The 22,017-nt window shown below is 43.9% G+C and overlaps 1 protein-coding gene across 2 annotated transcripts; it reads left to right on the forward strand.

The window, feature by feature from the left end:
• Window positions 1–158: 158 nt before the first annotated feature.
• On the forward strand, window positions 159–21,365 carry LOC106607432 (nuclear body protein SP140-like protein). 2 transcript variants are annotated; one of them, XM_014204371.2, is made up of 15 exons: window positions 160–701; window positions 7,920–8,094; window positions 8,327–8,548; window positions 9,768–9,887; window positions 11,462–11,595; window positions 15,523–15,570; window positions 15,984–16,032; window positions 16,179–16,391; window positions 17,483–17,622; window positions 17,828–17,896; window positions 19,710–19,837; window positions 19,974–20,091; window positions 20,274–20,348; window positions 20,490–20,633; window positions 20,868–21,365. In XM_014204371.2, the coding sequence occupies exons 1-15, from the start codon at window positions 558–560 to the stop codon at window positions 20,979–20,981; spliced, it is 1,893 nt and encodes a 630-aa protein (XP_014059846.2). In that variant the 5' UTR covers window positions 160–557; the 3' UTR covers window positions 20,982–21,365. The 2 variants fall into 2 exon arrangements, with proteins under 2 accessions (XP_045576617.1, XP_014059846.2); XM_045720661.1 differs by lacking the exon at window positions 8,327–8,548 and having other exon boundaries at window positions 159–701.
• The last annotated feature ends 652 nt before the right edge of the window (window positions 21,366–22,017 follow it).

The following is a 22,017-nucleotide window of genomic DNA, read 5'->3' on the forward strand; positions in this document are numbered from 1 at the left end:
TATTTCCACCTTTCATTCAGAACCTACAATGAACCTAACTTCAACGTCTTGAAAATACGAATTGTAGACGTCTTTTTAACGTAATTTTGCTTACTGGGACTATTCTGATAAGGGGCGGCAATTTTGTGGTCTCGCCTATTGCGGCCGGGACCGGCCGGTCACATGAGCACTTTCACTTTCCAAACGTCATTTGAGGTGGGTTTCAGTGCAGGCGGGAGATCTATTTTCTCTTCGAAAATAACAATAGCAACATGTTGTAGGCCTACAACTGAAAACTTTTTGATTACGTCCATCGTCCAAACTGGAATGTAAGCTATTTTCGTCTCGATTGCTTTTGCGCGTCTATCGTCTGAATGAATCATTCCACCCTGGGCCTGTATTGAAATGTAAATAGCCTACAATCATACTTTAATTTATGAATCTATACGTGCAACCCAATTTTAGCCTGTTCATTAATTATTAAACTGTTAATATATTCAGTGACCTGGTAAATATTGGATTTTTTTCAACAAAGAAAACTGAATTGAAGAGGTGAACTACAGTTGCGATCGGCGCCAATGGACCCGTTGGCTTTTCTGACAGATAAGCAGTTACTGCAGTTTTTACGCTGTAATAGGACAGAGATGTCGTGCATGGTGCAACCACACACCTTTCTGAACCAGCTCCGTGACCACCACCTCATTCCGGACAACATGTACAAGGTGAGAGCAGTAGAGACCGCCAAATTTCTATAGACATAGCCGCCCAAACAAAGGTTCAATTTAATCCCATCGGTCACAATACCGAAACAAACTTTTGTAGGTCCTACTTTACAGAATTTCACAGTAATTTATAGGCAGCTCGGTGGCAAGTAAAATGTATTTAATATTAAAGTACAGGTACTGTAATATAAATACAGAATCATAGCAAGTACTGTGTAATGACACAGTACAATACCGTAAAATGTACTGTATTAGGCCTATACTGTAAATGCTACTATCATTGAAAGGAATGAATGATTGGATGAATGAATTACATTTATTGAGGTGAGAGTTTGAATTTCTTAGTATTTTACTGTAATTACAAGGGATTGGTGCAAGATTTGACCAAATATTTAGGAAGAGGTCATCATCTGATGGTGTCTGTGAAGGAAGAAAGTGTTAAGTCCAAAAAACAGATTCTCAACAAGTCAAATACATTTATTGTGTTAGAGGTATCATGATGCTTTTATCTGAACCAAAGTAGATCATTATAAGATTGTTCTGTACATCAGTTGGAGTCTCTATAAGCTTCAATATGAGATCCTAAACCTAGCATAAAAGTGCATCCTTGTAGCTGTGTGGGCTAATATAGTCAAAATGTTTCACATCGGGTAAGTTGAGCCAATGGCAAGTTGAGCAATTTGAAGTGTTTTCTTCCCAGGTGTAATGCAAGGCATTATTGCTGGCATATGAGGCAACAATAGGGCCTGGTCTATGTTAAAAGTGTTTTAAAAAAGTGTTTGTTAGGTGTTAAGCCTGTGTTAAAAGATGCTTGAAATTATTAAAAGACAAAAAGTGATTGGGAATTGTATTTGGGAAATAAAGATAGACATGGTTTTAAAAAGGTAGTGGCAATATTTCATTCAGTAGACATTTCTAGGAGGCTTAACTTACCCTGTTCCGCAGCTCACCTTACCTCATAAGTTGTGCCAAGAGACTACTTTTTTGGGACTAGCTATGTTTTCAAAATTGTCATGTTTTCTTGAATTCTGATTATGTCCGAGGATACACAACATCCTGAAATATATGTAGATATCTTTTTTAGAAAGAACACTATATTTCCGTTGACGGAGTGATGCTGAATGTAAAAAATGCTCAACTTATCCCACTCTCCCCTAAAGCATATGAATTCATATTTGGTGTTTTATAGTGTTACGTTTGATACCGGAGCTCTGAGGCATGTGTCAAAATCGCTAAGCAGCTACTTCAAAGAAGTGTGCTGATGTGTGTATCACTTTATCAGGAGTACGTCATCAATGACGTCCGAAGCTTCATTTCATCACATGCTTTTTCAAACCGTGTGTTACAAAATACGAAATCCCACTGATTTCTCTGTGGTTCCGGTGCTGTCTTCGATTCCAAGCTGCTTTCAAACACCGACCTGTACTAGACACGTACTTTCAAATATAGTTAGGATCTTGTAGAAAAAGTTTCAGCTGACTGGTAGCTTACCTGGTAGAGTAGAGAACATTCAGGGTTGTGAGGGTATGAGTTGGAATCCTGTTGAAGGCACACTATTTTGAAAATGGTTTTATGTGAAACACTTTCTGCACTGTTCAAATATTTGTATTTATTTAGTATAGTATAAACTTCTGTCTTAAGCATCTTAAATAATGTCATAGATTCAGTTTTTGAAAAACAGTAAAGATGCGAAGCTGGTATTCCAACTGATTATAGGCTACTAAAGCCAACAATTTACCGCTGTGCCACAGAGTTCAGATGAAAGCAGTGGATTAAAACAACGTCTATCTGATAATCATACACTGCTGTTTATTTCTAACCAGCAGATGTCACTAATGTGCATTGTGAACAGATAATGAAGATCCGTTTTTCGGTACATTTTGGTGAAAGCGCTGAAGCCTTCAGAAAGCATCGGTTTCCCATCACTAGTGTTTTATGTCACTTGCACTTCTAGAGACCTTAAGGCTTCCAAATTGGCAGCAACTTCAGGGCAAAGCAGACCTAAAGGACATGGCAAATGCCTTTTGCTCAACCATTTAAGGTTTAAGACTAGCTGCAACTCCAATCTGAACCCCCACATTTTAAATTAATGGGACACTATAACCACATACGAGTTAAATTGGTACAGCATTCTCAATCACGGATGCAATAAATATAGCCTCTTACAAGGTGCGCCTCAAAATATGTTAACGGTACAGAAACAACACTACCATAGACCCAATATTGGTCAAAAGATTTTCTGGGGGTGGAATTACAGTACCATTCAAAATACAGCAATTCTGCTAAAATGCACCATTTTATAGTATGCTGCAGTAAAATGTTTCAGTTTTTTTTTTTACTGTTGATAATGCCTCAAATTACCGTATAAATTACAGATCTCTATTACAGTGTTGAATCCATGATGCTCCTTATGTTGGGTTATGGATATACTTGATCAAGATTATTTTACAGATGATTTTACCATTATCCATTCGCCTTTACATATGTTTAAAGCAGTGATTTTGACTGTAAAATGTTGGCCATGTATAGGCCCATAAACTGTAATGTAATAACTGATCAAATATGTATTGTCAATAGGTTTGTTTAGTGTATCTTACACAATGGTAGACCTTATGTAAGTTTTGCTGAATAGTCACAAGTGTAACTGGTTTATCAGAGTATCGAACCTGGTTCGTATGGGTATTTGTGCTGAGATATGCAGGTGTAGATCCAGTTTAGATTAGTATTGAGACTATTGGGACTAGTGTATAGACCCGGTTTGTAGGAGTACTGGAGCTGATGTGAAGGGCTGTAGCCAGGATCTGATTTTTAGACATTTTAAGAAAGTTGAAGCTCATTTACTGCATTTCTATACAAAATTCTATTTGGAGAACAGAAAAAAAACAAAAGAGAGAAAGCCAAAAAAGAGAAAGCCAAAAAACAACAACCATTATCACATCGGTTGCTGGAGCTTCAGTCCCCTAAGGTGATCTACAAAGACATAGCCTATTGACTATGCAATTAGTGTAACGGCTGTCTTCTGTAAAAATGGACCAAGGCGCAGCAGGTATGTGAATACTCATCTTTAATTAAAATAAAGGAGTAGAGCATCCACTGAACAATTCAAACAATATATAAGACAGGAACAGTTTTGCAGGCACACAACACGCAGTGCAAAAACAACTACCCACAAAGCCAAGTGACAAACATACTCCTACATATATGACTCCCAATCAGGAACAACGATCCCCAGCTGTTCCTGATCAGGAGTCACAAGACCAACACAGAACAATCACACACACAAGACTGCCACGTCCTGACCCCAAAACTACAACAACAGCTCCATCTGCTGGTCAGGACGTGACAGTACCCCCCCCTCAAGGTGCAGACCCCGGAATGCACCTAACAACGAAAAAAACACCAACAAACAAAATCCCCAACAAAACCCATAAACAATAACCCCTAAACAATAAGGGAGGGAAGGGAGGGTGGCTGCCGTCAACGACGGCACTGTGCTACACCCTCCCTCCCCAACCCACCTATCCTGGAGGTGGCTCCGGTGCAGGACGTGGACCCTGCTCCACCCTCGGCGTCGCCCACTTCGGTGGAGCCGATAGCTGCGCCAGGCAGACGGACCCCTCGAGCCGGGCCGGAGGACAGGAGGGCCCCTCGGGCTGGGCCGGGGGGCAGGAGGGCCCCTCGGGCTGGGCCGGGGAGCAGGAGGGCCCCTCGGGCTGGGCCGGGGAGCAGGAGGGCCCCTCGGGCTGGGCCGGGGAGCAGGAGGGCCCCTCGGGCTGGGCCGGAGGGCAGGAGGGCCCCTCGGGCTGGGCCGGAGGGCAGGAGGGCCACTCGGGCTGGACCGGAGGGCAGGAGGACCACTCGGGCTGATCCTGACAGGCCGGGCACCCTGGCAGATCAGGGCAGGCGGGCACCTCTGGCAGAACAGGGCAGTCCGGCCACTCTGGCAGAACAGGGCAGTCCGGCCACTCTGGCAGAACAGGGCAGTCCGGCCACTCTGGCAGAACAGGGCAGTCCGGCCACTCTGGCAGAACAGGGCAGTCCGGCCACTCTGGCAGAACAGGGCAGTCCGGCCACTCTGGCAGAACAGGGCAGTCCGGCCACTCTGGCAGAACAGGGCAGTCCGGCCACTCCGGCAGTTCAGGGCAGTCCGGCCACTCCGGCAGTTCAGGGCAGTCTGGCCACTCTGGCAGTTCAGGGCAGTCTGGCCACTCTGGCAGTTCAGGGCAGTCTGGCCACTCCGGCAGTTCAGGGCAGTCTGGCCACTCCGGCAGTTCAGGGCAGTCTGACCTCTCTGGCGACTGTTGACTGGCGGGAAGCTCTGACGACTGTTGACTGGCGGGCAGCTCTGACGACTGTTGACTGGCGGGCAGCTCTGACGACTGTTGACTGGCGGGCAGCTCTGACGACTGTTTACTGGCGGGCAGCTCTGACGACTGTTGACTGGCGGGCAGCTCTGACGACTGTTGACTGGCGGGGCTGGGTTGACACACTAGACTCCTGATGCGTGGGGCTGGTATAGGACGTGCCAGCCTGGAGACACGCACCTCCATGCTAGTGCGTCTGGCGGGAAACACCGGACCGAAAGGGCGCACTGGCGGTCTTGAGCGCAGGGTTGGCATCACCCGTTCCGGCTCGATGCCTACTTCGCCCCTGGCACATGCGGGGCGCTGGTACCTTGCCTACCGGCCTGAAAATCCCAGGCCTCACCACAGCCCCAACCCCAAAGCACGGGACCTGTCCAGTCTGCCCTACAAGGGTACGGGGAGCTGGCCTGGGGCTGTAATCTCGCCCCGCCAAATAGCCCTTGTGCCCCCCCCTAAAAAATTCTTGGGGCTGCCTCCAACATTCCTCCCTCACTTGCCTCTGTCCTCTTCTCCGCTGCTTGGTCCTTTGGTGGTGGGTAGTTCTGTAACGGCTGTCTTCTGTAAAAATGGACCAAGGCGCAGCAGGTATGTGAATACTCATCTTTAATTAAAATAAAGGAGTAGAGCATCCACTGAACAATTCAAACAATATATAAGACAGGAACAGTTTTGCAGGCACACAACACGCAGTGCAAAAACAACTACCCACAAAGCCAAGTGACAAACATACTCCTACATATATGACTCCCAATCAGGAACAACGATCCCCAGCTGTTCCTGATCAGGAGTCACAAGACCAACACAGAACAATCACACACACAAGACTGCCACGTCCTGACCCCAAAACTACAACAACAGCTCCATCTGCTGGTCAGGACGTGACAATTAGCCGCTATACATTAACTCACATTAACTCAGCACCGGGTTTAAAATCGACAATTTAATATGTACAGAGGGATCTGTTAGCAAAAAAAATTTTATTAACAAAAGGTCAACAAATACATTTGCTTAACATAACTTTTTGTTGTTGTTGCAGTTTTACAGCTAATTTCCTTCAATTATACATTTGCCATGTGGTGGGGAGAAGTTTTTGCAGTTTTAAAAGTTAACTAAGTGACTGTCAGTGAGTGAGATAACGAGGAAAACTGCTGATGTACAACCAAGTTTCAAGGTGAGGTCCGGACCTCGGTGTCCTTATATGTAGCTACGGCCCTGCTGTGCAGAGGTAGACCTATCAACATACAGCTGGCTTGCTATACACTGTACCAGCAGGATAGAACAGCGGTGTCTGGTAAGACAAGGGGCGTGGGACTATGTATTTTTGTAAATAACAGCTGGTGCACGATATCTAAGGAAGTCTCCAGCTATTACTCGCCTGAGGTAGAGTATCTTATGATAAGCTGTAGACCACACTATCTACCTAGAGAGTTTTCATCTGTATTTTTCGTAGCTGTTTACATACCACCACAGTCTGAGGCTGGCACTAAGACAGCATTGAATGAGCTGTATTCCACCATAAGCAAACAAGAAAACGCTCACCCAGAGGCAGCGCTCCTAGTAGCCAGGGACTTTAATGCAGGGAAACTTAAATCCGTTTTACCAAATTTCTATCAGCATGTTAAATGTGCAACCAGAGGGGAAAAAAACTGGACCACCTTTACTCCACACACAGAGACGCATACAAAGCTCTCCCTCCATTTGGCAAATCTGACCATAATTACAAGCAAAAATTAAAGCAGGAAGTACCAGTGACTAGATCAATCAAAAGGTGGTAGATGAAGCAGATGCTAAGCTACAGGACTGTTTTGCTAGCACAGACTGGAATATGTTCTGGGATTCCTCCGATGGCATTGAGGAGTACACCACATCAGTCACTGGTTTCATCAATAAGTGCATCGTTGATGTCGTCCCCACAGTGACCGTAACCAGAAGCCATGGATTACAGGCAACATCCGAGCTAAAGGCTAGAGCTGCTGCTTTCAAGGACCGGGACTCTAACCCGGAAGCTTATAAGAAATTCCGTTATGCCCTTCGACAAACCATCAAACAGGCAAAGCGTCAATACAGGACTAAAATCGAATTGTACTACACCGGCTCTGATGCTCATCGGATGTGTCAGGGCTTGCAAACCATTGCAGACTACAAAGGGAAGCACAGCCGAGAGCTGCCCAGTGACATGAGCCTACCAGACGAGCTAAACTACTTCTATGCTCGCTTTGAGGCAAATAACACTGAAACATGCATGAGAGCACCAGCTGTTCCGGAAGACTGTGTGATCACGCTCTCCGCAGCCGATGTGAGTAAGACCTTTAAACAGTTCAACATTCACAAGGCCACAGGGCCAGACGGACTACCAGGACGTGTACTGCGAGCATGCACTGACCAACTGGCAAGTATCTTCACTGACATTTTCAACCTCTCCCTGTCTGAGTCTGTAATACCAACATTTTTTAAGCAGACCACCATAGTGCCTGTGTCCAAGAACACAAAGGCAACCTGCCTAAATGACTACCGGTTTGACCGCTCGAGGTTCCTTGAGGTTCTCCAGGGTTCATTGGGTCAACACTAATTCTAAAAGTGTACTGTGTACACTAAGACCATTCACTGTCCTATTACTAGCTGGGTACAAACAATATAAATAACAAGTCTTTGAATGTTAATTGTAAGAGTGGACATTGGAGTTGATGATCATTGATTAGTAATGCCTGATGTGTGTCCATGAATTCCTGTCTGTCACATGAACTGACTGGGATGGTAGTTGCTTCTAGAGAATCAAGTCTATCACTCTACTCCAGCCACAATTTGTTAACCCTCACAAATTGGACCATGGTTTTGTATTTGACCCCTCCTGCAGAAGCTGATTTTGATTAGGAGTAAGGAGCTGAGGGAGAAGGGTGTGTACCAGGTGTTGGACTGGGTGGAGGCAGAGAGGCCCGACAGCATCAAGGTGTTCTGGAACTGTGTGTTCAGGGACCACCTCCTGCAGCAGTACCCAACGTTACGCCTGCTACGAAACCGCCTGCTGGATGGTCAGTTCTGTAGCCTTCACTCTTACTATTCTCTTATTATGGCATTTGTATGGATAGGCTAATATCTATATATAATTCTAACTCCTAGTATAATATAAATGTAGTCTCAATGGTGGATACTTTGAAGTTGAGGTTCAAAGCCCTGTCTAATTTGTATTTATAATAATATTTTATTAGGTGTACATGAATTAGGTTGCATGGTTTGCTCAGTTTTGCCACCAATCCCTTGTAGGGTCATTCACATTCTATGAGAAACTGCCAGAGAAGGTGGAGAAGGAAGAGGAGGAGGATAAGAAGAAGAAGGCTTCAGCGGAAGGAGAAGAGGAGGAGGAGAAGACAGGAAGGAAAAAGAGGAACCAGAAAAAGAGAAGTGCGAGTGCAGAGGAGGAGCAGCCCAGCACATCCACCCAGTCCACCCCCAGTCAGAAGAGGAAAGTCCAGAGGCTCAAATACTGTGAGTCCCCGGCTTATGTTCCCTGGGGGAAAAGAGGAGGCCTTGAGTAGGAAAGTCTAAAGTACCTCTAACTTCAAACAGACATTTTCTTGAGTAAATATTGACTCCTGAATTCATAGGGTAGGAAGTAGGTTTATTTTTTTGGCAGGGTGAAATATACTGCTCAAAAAAATAAAGGGAACACTAAAATAACACATCCTAGATCTGAATGAATGAAATAATCTTATTAAATATTTTTTTCTTTACATAGTTGAATGTGCTGACAACAAAATCACACAAAAATAATCAATGGAAATCCAATTTATCAACCCATGGAGGTCTGGATTTGGAGTCACACTCAAAATTAAAGTGGAAAACCACACTACAGGCTGATCCAACTTTGATGTAATGTCCTTAAAACAAGTCAAAATGAGGCTCAGTAGTGTGTGTGGCCTCCACGTGCCTGTATGACCTCCCTACAACGCCTGGGCATGCTCCTGATGAGGTGGCGGATGGTCTCCTGAGGGATCTCCTCCCAGACCTGGACTAAAGCATCCGCCAACTCCTGGACAGTCTGTGGTGCAACGTGGCGTTGGTGGATGGAGCGAGACATGATGTCCCAGATGTGCTCATTTGGATTCAGGTCTGGGGAACGGGCGGGCCAGTCCATAGCATCAATGCCTTCCTCTTGCAGGAACTGCTGACACACTCCAGCCACATGAGGTCTAGCATTGTCTTGCATTAGGAGGAACCCAGGGCCAACCGCACCAGCATATGGTCTCACAAGGGGTCTGAGGATCTCATCTCGGTACCTAATGGCAGTCAGGCTACCTCTGTCGAGCACATGGAGGGCTGTGCGGCCCCCCAAAGAAATGCCACCCCACACCATGACTGACCCACCGCCAAACCGGTCATGCTGGAGGATGTTGCAGGCAGCAGAACGTTTTCCACGGCGTCTCCAGACTCTGTCACGTCTGTCACGTGCTCAGTGTGAACCTGCTTTCATCTGTGAAGAGCACAGGGCGCCAGTGGCGAATTTGCCAATCTTGGTGTTCTCTGTCAAATGCCAAACGTCCTGCACGGTGTTGGGCTGTTAGCACAACCCCCACCTGTGGAAGTGTGATTGACTTGGAGTTACATTGTGTTGTTTAAGTGTTCCCTTTATTTTTTTGAGCAGTGTATATTTATTTTTTATTTCAAGTCCAATCTTAATGACTGTCCCCAACGTGTCCCCATGCAGGTTCTCCTTTCAGGAAGGGGGAGAAAGCTGACATCTGGACCTGGCCCATCTACAAGAGCCAGCTCCCAGTCACCTGTGGGGACAAAGAAGGCATGCTCAACAGGGACAAGCTGGCCAAAGGTAGGTCATAACAAGGACTTTTTATATGATGTGTTTGTGTGTAATGATGGATGTGGTTTGGCTGAATAACCTTGGCTGAGACCTTAAAAGTGGCAATCTGCAGTTGCTACATACATTTTTGGACTTATACATTTATGATATGTACCAATTGATTCTTAAAGAATATAACTTATTATTACCTCATGAGCTTAGTTCAACTGTTTTACCCCATCAGAACAAAATGCTGTATACGCTTGTTTTACTTCAATGGTTGTACCCTCAAAACATGGTTAAAGCTATATTGTTAATAGCATGGATGGTCAGTCCTTGCCTGTTAACTCTATAGGTAACACGCAACCATAGTGAATGTGACTGTAGCCTACATCAAATGTTGCAATGGTAAAAAGTTGGTTATCATTTTCACCTGGCACGATCACTTTGCCTACCACAGGAGGTTGGTGGCATCTTAATTGGGGAGAAAGGGCTCGTGGTAATGGCTGGAGTGTAATGATTGGAATGGTATTAAAAACATCAAACACATGGTTTCCATCTGTTTGATGCCATTCCATTTGCGCCGTTCAGCCATTATTATGAGCCGTCCTCCCCTCAGCAGCATCCACTGTTGCCTACTCTAATATGTTGGCATGCATATTTTTTTTAACCAATTCTGATGGTTGTTTAAAGCGTAATTTTGACAATATTACCGTTATATCAACACACTCGTCACTTCCATTTAACAACTCTGAATCGCTTTGACACACAAGGCATCAAGTCACTTGCAGATAATGTTGCATACAACGTTGTAAATAACGTTTGAAAGGTCTATCATTTTCATCGAACACAATCAAATTTAACATAAGCCCTAGATGCCATCAATTGCCCAATTTATAGGCATGCCCAATTTTAACATATTTTTTAACAAAGTGATGTTGGATAACTTGAAATAACATGATGTAGGTAAATAAATAATCAAAAGAAAAACTTGTTTATTTATTAGCCTAATGTTTATAAGTATTTAAGCATATACTTGTGGAATAGGCCTCATGTGAAATCATTGTCAAATGCTCAAGAGATACTGTTACATGTACAGTAGGTCTAGATCATTTATGGATTGATCATATACAGTTGAAATATCATAACATTATTTTAACAACTCCAAAGTAATTGCATGTGGCGCTGGAACCACTGACTCGCTGCATTTTTCTATTATCAAGACACCTGCTGGTAACTCTTAACAGCTCATGAGGTGTCCTAAAAATCTGTTGACTAGGTGTAACTTTTATGATTAAGGATAGCTTTTATTTTTTACCCATCAGCACTTACAATAAATGTTCCACTCTGAGACCCTTTGTGAATACGGGCCCAGATCTAATGCATAGCCTTTAGTGGGTTAACACAGTATTGTGATGTGCAGGAGACCCAGGTTTTAATCACTGTCAGGCACATGTGTACTACAGTCTATTTGACTTTGCATGGTTTTAATTTGTGGTGGTGTGTATGATGTCTGACTTCCTCATTGAATTGTCTCAGGGGAGAGGTGCATTGTGGTTCAGGGTTGCTGGTTGATGTCTGACTTCCTTATTGGTTTGTCTCAGGGGAGATGTGCATTGTGGTCCAGGGTCGCTGGTTCACCCCAAGTGGCTTTGAGGAGTTTGGGGGGAAGAAGAGCTGTAAGAACTGGAAGTACAGTATCCACTGTAGAGACACCACTCTGGAAAAACTGATCCAGGTACAGCATATATTTTTAATTAATTTATTAGACCTTTTTAAAAGCACAATTCAACCAGACGTGATAACAGGAAAGTTGAACAGCTTGGTCACTTTTCATACTCTAATCAGGCCTATGTCATTTGGACAATGTTGCCATACACTACACTCTGGGATATATATAGGTCGGTATCATATAGTCTGTATCATATACAATATCATATAGGGGAGACTGGGGTTGGTTGTCACACTTTTTACTCTTGTGTGTGTTTCTCAGCACTAGTATATCTTACAAAACTATTTTCAATATTAGGAGAAACACAGAGGTCTTGGGTTGAAATGTGGACTGACCCTTTTTATCTTCATATCTAATTCCAACATGGAGTCACTGTAAGACCTTTAAACAGGTTAACATTCCCAAGGCCACAGGGTGCGTACTCAGAGCATGCACTGACCAGCTGGCAAGTGTCTTCACTGACATTTTCAGTCTCTCCCTGACCCAGTCTGTAATACCTACGTATCTTCAATCAGACCACCATAGTCCCTGTGCCCAAGAACGCCAAGGTAACCTGTCTAAATGACTATCGCCCAGTAGAACTCACATCTGTAGCCCTGAAATGCTTTGAAAGGCTGGTCATGGATCACATCAACACCATCATCCCAGACACCCTGGACCAACTCCAATTCGCATACCGCCTCAACAGATCCTCAGATGACGCAATTTCTATTGCACTCCACACTGCCCTTTCCCACTTGGACAAAAGGAACACCTACTTGAGAATGCTGTTCATTGACTACAGCTCAGCGTTCAACACCATGGTACCCTCGAAGCTCATCACTAAGCTAAGTACTGTGGGACTGAACACCTCCCTCTGCAACTGGATCTTGGACTTCCTGATGGACGCGCCCAGGTGGTGAGGGTAGGCAACAACACATCTGCCACGCTGACCCTAAAGACCAGGGCACCTCAGGGGTGTGTGCTTAATCCCCTCCTGTACTCCCTGTTCACCCACAACTGCGTGACCACGCACGACTCCAACACCATCATTAAGTTTGCCGACAGCACAACGGTAGTAGGCCTGATCACCGACGTCGTTGATATAACCTATAGGGAGGAGGTCAGAGACCTCGCAGTGTAGTGCTAGGACAACAACCTCTCCTTCAATGTCAGAAAGACAAAGGACACTGATCGTGGACTACAATAAACGGAAGGCCAAGCACACCCCCATTCACATCGACAGGGCTGTAGTGGAGCCGGTCCTGAGCTTCAAGTTCCTCGGTGTCCACATCACTAAGGATCTATCATAGTCCAAACACACCAACACAGTAATGAAGAGGGCACGACAATGCCTCTGCCCCCTGAGGAGGCTGAAAAGATTTGGCAAAAGCCCTCAGACTACCTGCATTGACCCTTTTTTTGCAATAACTCTCTTGCACTGACTCTATGCACACAACCTGGACCTGGACCTACACATTCACACATACTTACACTGACTCCTTGACACACACATACAAACAACTTTTAATTGATTTTATCCATTTTTTTCTCCCCAATTTCGTGATATCCAATTGGTAGTTACAGTCTTGTCCCATTGCTGCAACTCCCGTACGGTCTCAGGACTGGCAAAGGTTGAGAGCCACGCGTCCTCCGAAACACGACCCGCCAAGCCGTACTGCTTCTTGACACACTGCTCGCTTAACCCGAAAGCCAGCCGCACCAATGTGTCAGAGGAAACACCGTACAGCTGGTGACCTGAAATAAGCGTGCATTCGCCCGGCCACCACAGTCGCTAGAGCGCGATGGGACAAGGACATCCCAGCTGGCCAAAGCTACCCCTATCCCAGACGACGATGGGCCAATTGTGTGCCGTCTCATGGGTCTCCCGGTTGCAACACAGCCCAGGATCGAACCCGGATCTGTAGTGACGCCTTCATAGAATGATCTTTGATCGCCAATGGCGTTGTGAATTGCAAAACAGGCCATTCATAAATTCAGAGCGTTATCATTTTCCTAAATTAATTCACGACACAGAGCGCACTCAGGACGCACAGAGCACATCCCGACTATAGCGTTGTCAAATCATACAAACAGCAGTCAAATGAGAATTCAAATGACCATAGTTGGCTAGATAGCTGGCTAGATAACCTAATAATAAACGAATGTCAGAATATTTTGGCAAAGTCTTGTTGATGATTAGTTGATGACCAGATCAGCTCATGAATAACTATTTTGAAGAGTGCGAATAGTTTAAATATCAAGGTATCTTAATATCCATATCTAAACCCCTCCCAGCGTCATCCATGTGACAGAATGCAGAAGCCAACCACACGAAGCATCGGGGAGTTCTGGGTCGCTACCGATGGAACCGGGGGTGCCTAGCCAGCTCGTCGGGCTTCCACGCCCTAGCTGGCTCGAGAGGTTTCCTTGCCCCAGTTGGCTTGGATGGCGCCCATCCCACGTTCGGGCCTCAGCCGGAACGTCAGTTTTTGTTCGCCCAGCCGGTCCAGGAGTTTTTTGTTCGTTTTTTTGTTTTGTTGGTGACGTCGGGGTGGATTCCGCGCCGATGGAACCGGGGGTGCCTAAGCCAGCCCGTCGGGCTTTTACGCCCTGGCTGGCTCGAGAGGTTTCCTTGCCTCGGTTGGCTCGGCGGCTTCCCATCCCACTCCACCGGATCATCGGGCTCCCTCTCTGCAGCTGAATCAACAGGCGTCTTGCCTCAGCCGGATCGTCGGGCTTCCATGCCTCAGCCGGCTCGCCAGGCTATCACGCTCCTGCCGGTTCGTTGGGCTTCTACGCCCCAACCGGCTTGCCCAGCACCCATGTCTCGGCCGGTTCGTCCAGGTAGCGCCCGGGGGGGGGCAGGGGTACTGTCACGTCTGCTCCCGCTCTTCCCCACCCCCTCTGGCGATTGAGGGCGCCAGGCTGCCCTGCATCACGTGCTCCTATCATCCATTACGCACACCTGCCTTCCCTCGTCACGCGCATCAGCGATATTGGACTCACCTGGACTCACTCATCACCTGTTATTACCTCTCTTATATTTGTCAGTTCCCCAGCTCTGTTCCCCGCTTCTGCATTGATTGTTTTTTGTCTTTGTTTTCTTGTATGCTGACGCTGTTCCTGTCTCGTTCCATGTCCGTTATTTCTTAAATGTTTGACTCCCCGTACCTGCTTCGTCTCTCCAGCGTCATCCATGTGACAGAGAGGTTCAATGCTTTAATATTTAATCATTTCAGCCCTCCGAATTCATATTCATTATATAAATAGGCATGTTTAATTTTGCGTTGCTTGCCATTCCAAATAAAGTGGAATCTTTTTTGGTTCATAGATGATTTTTTTAAAAGTCGTTCGGTGTAGGCAGGGCCATAAGTAAATAGATAAACTGGGATAACGACTAAATCATTTAAGATGCTAGTTCACGTAGCTTGACCTAGGGACTCAGAAATAGGTTTGAAATATAGCTCTCCCTTTCCAATTTTCAACAAACGTACGTGTTCATGGATAATCCCATAATTAAAACATTTACGAAGAAATATCACACTTTTTTCCCCCTTGTACCTAAACGAAACATAAATTCCCCTCACCTCAATGTTTTGTCGTGCTAACATGAATTGACCAGGTGAATGAGTTCTTTCGAAGAATTCACACATTTTAACTTAACATTTTAGCACTGTGACAACCAACCCGTGAGGCAACCACCCCGTGAGGCAACCACCCCCAGTCTCCCCTAATCTTACCACAGCATATCGGTTTATCATTACATATACCAGAAAATGTGGCCAGACGTAGCAACAAACTATAGCTATACATTATACCCTTTATGTTTTTCTGTAAAGAAACTAACTGTGCAGGTATTTCACCGATATGCCATTCAGCCATTCAACACTAAAAAGCAATGTCTTGTCTCCTTTTCTCAACCCCCTCCCATCACCATCCTACCCACCTCAGGAAGGACATTTAACTGCACCAGACTTGAAAAGAAGAAAGAGTGAACAGGTATGAGACCAATCTTTCAACATACCACATCATCTGGATTAACAGCCAAATTTAATTAGACTATTTAGTTGTACAAATGCCCTCAAATGCTTACTACATCCACATCATAAATGGAAAGATGTGGGACCATTGAAAATGCAAAGAAAGTGCTGCATCGTCATAGCATCTGAATACATGTTGTTTATGAATGTTAGTCATGATTCAGTTTTATTGCAACATCTAAGCTTGACAATGGCTTAGCCTTAGCCGTCGATATTGTGATGTTTATACGGGCATGAATTTATATTTCTTGGGCGTGATCATACTTTGACCAATGATAATTTTCTTTGTCCATGACCTTACCATATTAGATAAAGAAGTATATTATGTGACTGATATATGTACAACTGGTCTGTCTATTTTCTCCTTTCTAGGCCAAGAGAGCACTGTTTCCCTCCAACCAATCAGCGGGCTCAATCACAGGTATGTACACAAATCACAACTCAATGGAATCTTTCTGAATCCTTTAGACATGACTATCTGGTAAAGGGGAGGATGTCTGTCTAACCATGTGTTTTTGTTGCTATAAGGTTTTTGACCCTAAACGTCTTTGTTTATCTTTACTTCAGAATCTGAGGAGGATGATGGTGAGGAGGAAGAGGAGGAAGAGGAGGAAGAAGAAGCTGAGCAGGAAAGAGAGGAAGGAGAGAGAGGAGAGCAGGCAAATACTGCTGGAGGAGAGAGCAGTACAGGAGTCAGCCATGGTGTTGTGAAAAAGTGTGTCTTCAAAGTCACCTGTGGAGCCATCAATGGAATGCTACATAAGGATCGGTTTGCATCAGGTACATTTTTTATTCTCTCAGGGTTTAATAAACATAAGAAAATCCTATAGCTATTGCCATGTCTCCAAAACTATTGGAGGTACTGGAGACACTTTTACATGTTGTCAACCCTCTTTCTCTGGCTGCACCGCAAATACTGCTCCCACTTAGGTGCTTTTATCAAGCAGAAAACCCATGGCAGCAGATCCACAAGGTCTGCCATGAGATGTGACTGTATAGTTCCCTTAAGGAAAAGCATCTTCAGTCAGACGGCTTTCACCGTGAGAGCTTCCCATGTCTGGAACTCACTGCCTTCAGACACATGTAACTGTGCAACACACAACCTGTCTGTAGTTTGTGAGGTGTGTAGATATTGTTCATTTTCTGTCTTTTGTTTGGTTGCTTTTTGTGTCATTGCTCTGTCTGTCTGCGTACTAAGTGCTAGTTGTCATATGTTGCTCTCTGCTCTGTATGTGCTCATTGTCTGTCTGTACTTGTAACGGCCGTCGTCAAAATGAGACCAAGGTGCAGCGGAGGATGTGTTCATCTTGAAAGATTTTAATGGACCGAATGAACACTTACAAAATAAACCAAAAACGACCAGCAACAGTTCTGTCAGGTTACAAAACTAAACAGAAAACATTCACCCACAAAACCCAAAGGAAAAACAGGCTGCCTAAGTATGACTCCCAATCAGCAACAACCATGTACAGCTGTTCCTGATTGGGAGCCATACCCGGCCGAAACAAAGCAATCCCAAACATAGAAAAACAGACATAGAATGCCCACCCAAATCACACCCTGACCAAATAGAGACATGAAAAGGATCTCTCAGGTCAGGGCGTGACAGTACTGCCCAGCGACTATGGTTGAAAATTAGCTGACTGGCTAAAACTGGCACTTTTAATGAAAATGTCCCTGCAAAAATAAACGTAATAAAGTAAAGTAAATTACACAATTTTAGCTATTGTCGACAATACACTACAGGTTATTTTTCCATAGCCCTATGTCACTCTGGTCAGCTGTAGTGACCCATATTGGATTTATACTAGGGTTATAATAGGGTCTCATTTGAGTTTTTCCTTTTGCCCTTATCTTCTCTGTTGCCCCAGGGTCGTGTGGAAAGAGCATCCGTACGGAGCTGTGCTGGATGACCCCGGTGAAGTTTGTGACGGAGGGGTCAGCTCTGGAAGATCCCTCCTGGAAGAAAGACATCCAGTGTGACGGGAAACCACTCAGCGTCCTCATCGAGGTACAGAGGGAAAGAGAACAGAGAGAGAGCGAGGAAGAGAGATGAGAGAGAAAGAATATGTGTGTTTGGCACTTACCAACCTACTGTACCAGGAATGGCTTAAGATAGTCTGGCAGGTCTTTAAGGACCTGTGATGAAAACATTTCCCTTCTTCGAAAACGTTTTATTAGTTCTACTACTGTCTTTGTTTGTTTCAAATTTTCAGAGTAAGTTATTGCACATCCACTCTCTCCTGTGTAAGTGCAAGCTGTGCAGCTCCACGGTCAAAGACCAGGTAAGTTTCCCCCTCGACCCTCGGGAACATGGTGCCACCCACTTACTAATCAGCCAATCACATTGATTAAACGAATGCTTCAGTTGTAAAAATGAAATTCCAAGATGTTTCTTAACATTACTGTATAAGGAATGAATGAATGACATTTTCGTGTGAAATCATCAGTTGGCAACCCATCCCTTACAGGATTAATTGACATATAACAAACATTTCAATGATTCACAGTGATAATTCAGTGATAATTCTTCTGGTGTTCTGCGAAGTGCGCACCGCATAAATAATGAAAAAAGAAATCAGTGCATAATAGTAGATAAGGTTATCCTAGCAATAATAATAATAACCCTCGATCAATAAAAATTATCAAAAATAAATAGCGGAAAATTCAACAGAAGGTATTTAAACCTGGTCTCGCACAAAGAGAAGATTCAAGTGTGAGACAGGCCTACAGACACACACGTGCACTTTGCTATATAGGAGTTAAATACTTTTAGCATGTAGTTATAGGTCGCCCTTTTTCTTTTATTCCAGGCTTTATCAAAAAATTCAGCAAACAGAAATACACAATGGACAAAAAAACATTTAAGTTTCTCCTCATCGCTCAGCCACATATTTCCAAGGTATATCTGGTGGGCTTTCTGGAATAAGGAAAGTGTATATATCGTGGTACAAAGTGCAATAGATGACAAAATGAATGTTATTCTCTATTTCTTTGAGGTCACAATAGTTACATAGTCTTTCCTCATCCATTTCACCATTATACCAACCTGTTTCAATACAAAGGGGCAATATTCATGATCTTACACGTAGTGATCTCTTGCATTTAGGTAGGTTGTACATAATATACTGTCTCTCTCATACACGATTTGGGTTTATGATTAACCTCCCCCACCTATTTCATTTCATATTGCATCATCAGTTGTTTTTTAATAGTGTCTATGTCTCCCTTAATTTGTTTTTTGTACAAATGTTCAAAGTCAGACTGCTGGAAAAGGTCCGACATTTCGGTTGCCCAGGCTCCTCCTGTGAAGAGATCCCATTGAAAAACTTTTCTGGCAATTGGCATATCCAACAGTCTATTCTAAAGTCTCAGCATACACGCCTTCCATCTCACCTCATAGGGTTCCCAGCCAATATCCCCAGTTATTGCCAGTATAGGCGCAAACTTGTGGACACCTAAAAAATAAGTACTGCTTTGAGATACCTCTTAGCAACTCACACTCTTGCTGAATAGTCCAGAACAGGACACACATGTCTGATAAAGTTTGGAATATGTGGCATAACCAATATCTTTGAGTGTTTTTGTTTTTCCTATAAATCCCCCAAAAGCTCTCCATGCTGAGTCAGCCAGGGCAGATGTGCCGTATTGAAAGGTCATACAGTATGTTCATCAAAATAAAGACCCAAATATTTCTAATTGCTAGTAAACTCAAGAATTTCTTCACCACCACAAAACTGAAAAACTTATCTTAGTACTTGGATTTCTAAAATGCATTAAAAAATTAAATAAATTAAAATCATGATTCTCCATCTTTTGCACCAATTGACTGCACATAATAACATTTTCCGCAGGTCTTGTTCAGTTTCTGCCATCAAAATAATATAATCCACATTTCAACATCATATCTTACTCCTGTATTTAACTGTTTAATTTATTTGGCCAAATCATTAACAAACATAGCAAACAGAATCGGTGATAAGGAGTCTCCTTGTTTTACACACGAGGGTGTGGGAAACCAATCTGTACGAAATTCGTTAACACACAAACATGAAGTTGGTGCTTGATTGTTAACCAATCTCTTCTCTGTCTTGGCAGCATGATCAAGATAACGATGACGACTGCTTCATCTGTAGAAGCCAGGGCAGCTTGATATGCTGTGATAAGTGTCCTCGCTCCTTCCATCAGAGATGTCATCTTCCTAATGTGGATGATGCTACGCTGGGGTGAGAAGAGTAGTTGAGGGTTGATGAGAGAGAGAGTAAGATAAATACATTTGATACAAGAGAGGTCTGTTTGTTCTTTGTAGGTAAACTTAGCTGTCAGCTAATTTGTGCACTATTGAAATGTGTGTTATCACAGGGATAATCGTACGTGGATGTGTACATTCTGTGTTCTGGGGGCCAGTCAGTTGTGGCGCTACCCCAAACAAATGACCTACCAGGAAGCCTTGACCTGCCGAATCTCTGACCACCTACTGGTGAGGAGCCTGTATTAATGACTGCTACAATTGGGCCAATTGCCTCCAACTTCCTTCAGTCAATCAATTACTCAACCTATCCGTCTGTCTGTCCATTATAGGCATCACTATATACTTCACATGAAATAATTATTCAGAATTAAATGTAAACAATCTCTGACCAGTCACGTTTACTCTGACAGGAATGCCAGTACCTCCTGCTGTGTCTGTACAAAGCCGACGAGGACAACATCTTTGTGACGGATCCTTGCATCAATGTAAGTTTGCTTGGTTCTCTCTCTCTCTGTGTGTGTGTGTGTGTGTGTGTGTGTGTGTGTGTGTGTGTGTGTGTGTGTGTGTGTGTGTGTGTGTGTGTGTCAAAGTTCACATATATCTCCGTCTGTGTGTTTCATTGCCAGGTGAGAAACTACACCAGTGTGATAAAGACTCCGATGTGGCTGGACAGGGTTGTGGAGAAGCTGCAGCAGAATCTCTACAAAACAGTGCACCACTTTGTGTCTGACGTGATGTTTATCTTCACCAACTGTGCCACATTTAACAGGGTAAGACTGCATTACTGCAGTATCCAATGTGAAGACTCAGGGCTAACATTTTGAAAGAAAATCTTGGAATTATGGTAGTCAACTTTACTTGTGCTAATGCATGAATAACACTTTAACAATGTGCCTTTGTTTAATCCATAAAAGGTGCATTAGGCTAAATGAGTTGTATTTATTGTATTTCTAATTTGTTTTATGTTTTCTATACAAATGTGTCTGTCTTTTTTTTTCCTGAAGGATAATGCAGAGTTCCGTGGGATGGGCGAAAGATTGAAGGATCTATTTGAGAGAGAGTTCAAGAGTACATTCAGCATCCAACTTCAGCATCCAGCTGCATCCAACAGCCAGTAGAGCCTTCATCAAGTCTGTACTGTTATCTCACTATGAGACAACGGGGAATATTCACCATGCCCTGGTCCTTCTATACAGCATTCATACAGACTTGTACACCAAGTTGTACAGATGTTATTTTCCATGCATGTACATTATTTTCCATCTAGTCCTTTCAGGAATTTCTTTCATTTGTTCTACCAGTCAAAAATGGGTGTGTGATAATAATTGAAATAGAATGATGGTGATAACATTGCATTTCATACAGTAAATGTTGCTTTGCTAACTCTTCATGCAAAGTCTTACCTTCCAGGCTTCTTACTTCTGGTTAAGCCATACTAGATTTTATGTCCAGGGATTCTGTCAAAAATTAACTAATGAATTTATAAAACATTGTACAACATACTGTAGGTATACTTGTTTGACTGTGTAGCCTACCAGAATGTGGTTCTGTTGAGGAGAATATCATCAGACAGAGCAGCAGCGCCCTCTTCAGGGCAGTTTGGGCAGCACCACAATTGCCAGCAGCGAATCCGACATGCTTGGTAAAGGATGCAAACATTTCTCTTCATCGTGTTGTAAAGCCACAGGTTCGAGAATGCGAAAACTGCAATAGTGGCCTATGTTGGGTTTGTAGGCAAATGTCTTTATATCTAATTGAAAGACTAAAACAGCCACATAGGCAGCCTATTTAGACATGTTTGAGTGATCCAATAGCCAAGAAAGTGCGTAATGTCGTTGAATATCACTGTGAAAAGTGAAGACTCAAGAGTCCTTTGACGAAGAAGACGAATCATCTTCGCTGCTTTCTGGCAAAAGAGGCTCCGAGTCTGCAGCTCGTCACGATATTTCTCCGGGAGAAGGCGGTCCAATAGAAGACCATGCAGGGTATTCAACACAGCATGGGCGGCTGGCAACTAAAACCACCACCAAACCCATCGTACTGTGTAAGTTGTTGGTACAGTATAATCAGACAGAGTTAGCATATATTTCAGTGTTGTCTCACCGGAACCTTTACTTTAGAAATAGTAGCAGAATCTACCGCACACCCAGAGCT

Source organism: Salmo salar, chromosome ssa06, assembly GCF_905237065.1.
Source record: "Salmo salar chromosome ssa06, Ssal_v3.1, whole genome shotgun sequence".
NCBI classification, from domain to species: domain Eukaryota; kingdom Metazoa; phylum Chordata; class Actinopteri; order Salmoniformes; family Salmonidae; genus Salmo; species Salmo salar.

What these genes read in the sequence shown, in the direction of transcription:
- LOC106607432 (XM_014204371.2), top strand. Translation starts at nt 558, where the DNA reads ATGGACCCGTTGGCTTTTCTGACAGATAAGCAGTTACTGCAGTTTTTA. An exon ending in AAAGAAGAAAGAGTGAACAG is followed by an intron (nt 15,571 to 15,983) that starts GTATGAGACCAA and finishes TCTCCTTTCTAG; the next exon opens with GCCAAGAGAGCACTGTTTCC. An exon ending in GAATCTCTGACCACCTACTG is followed by an intron (nt 20,092 to 20,273) that starts GTGAGGAGCCTG and finishes TTACTCTGACAG; the next exon opens with GAATGCCAGTACCTCCTGCT.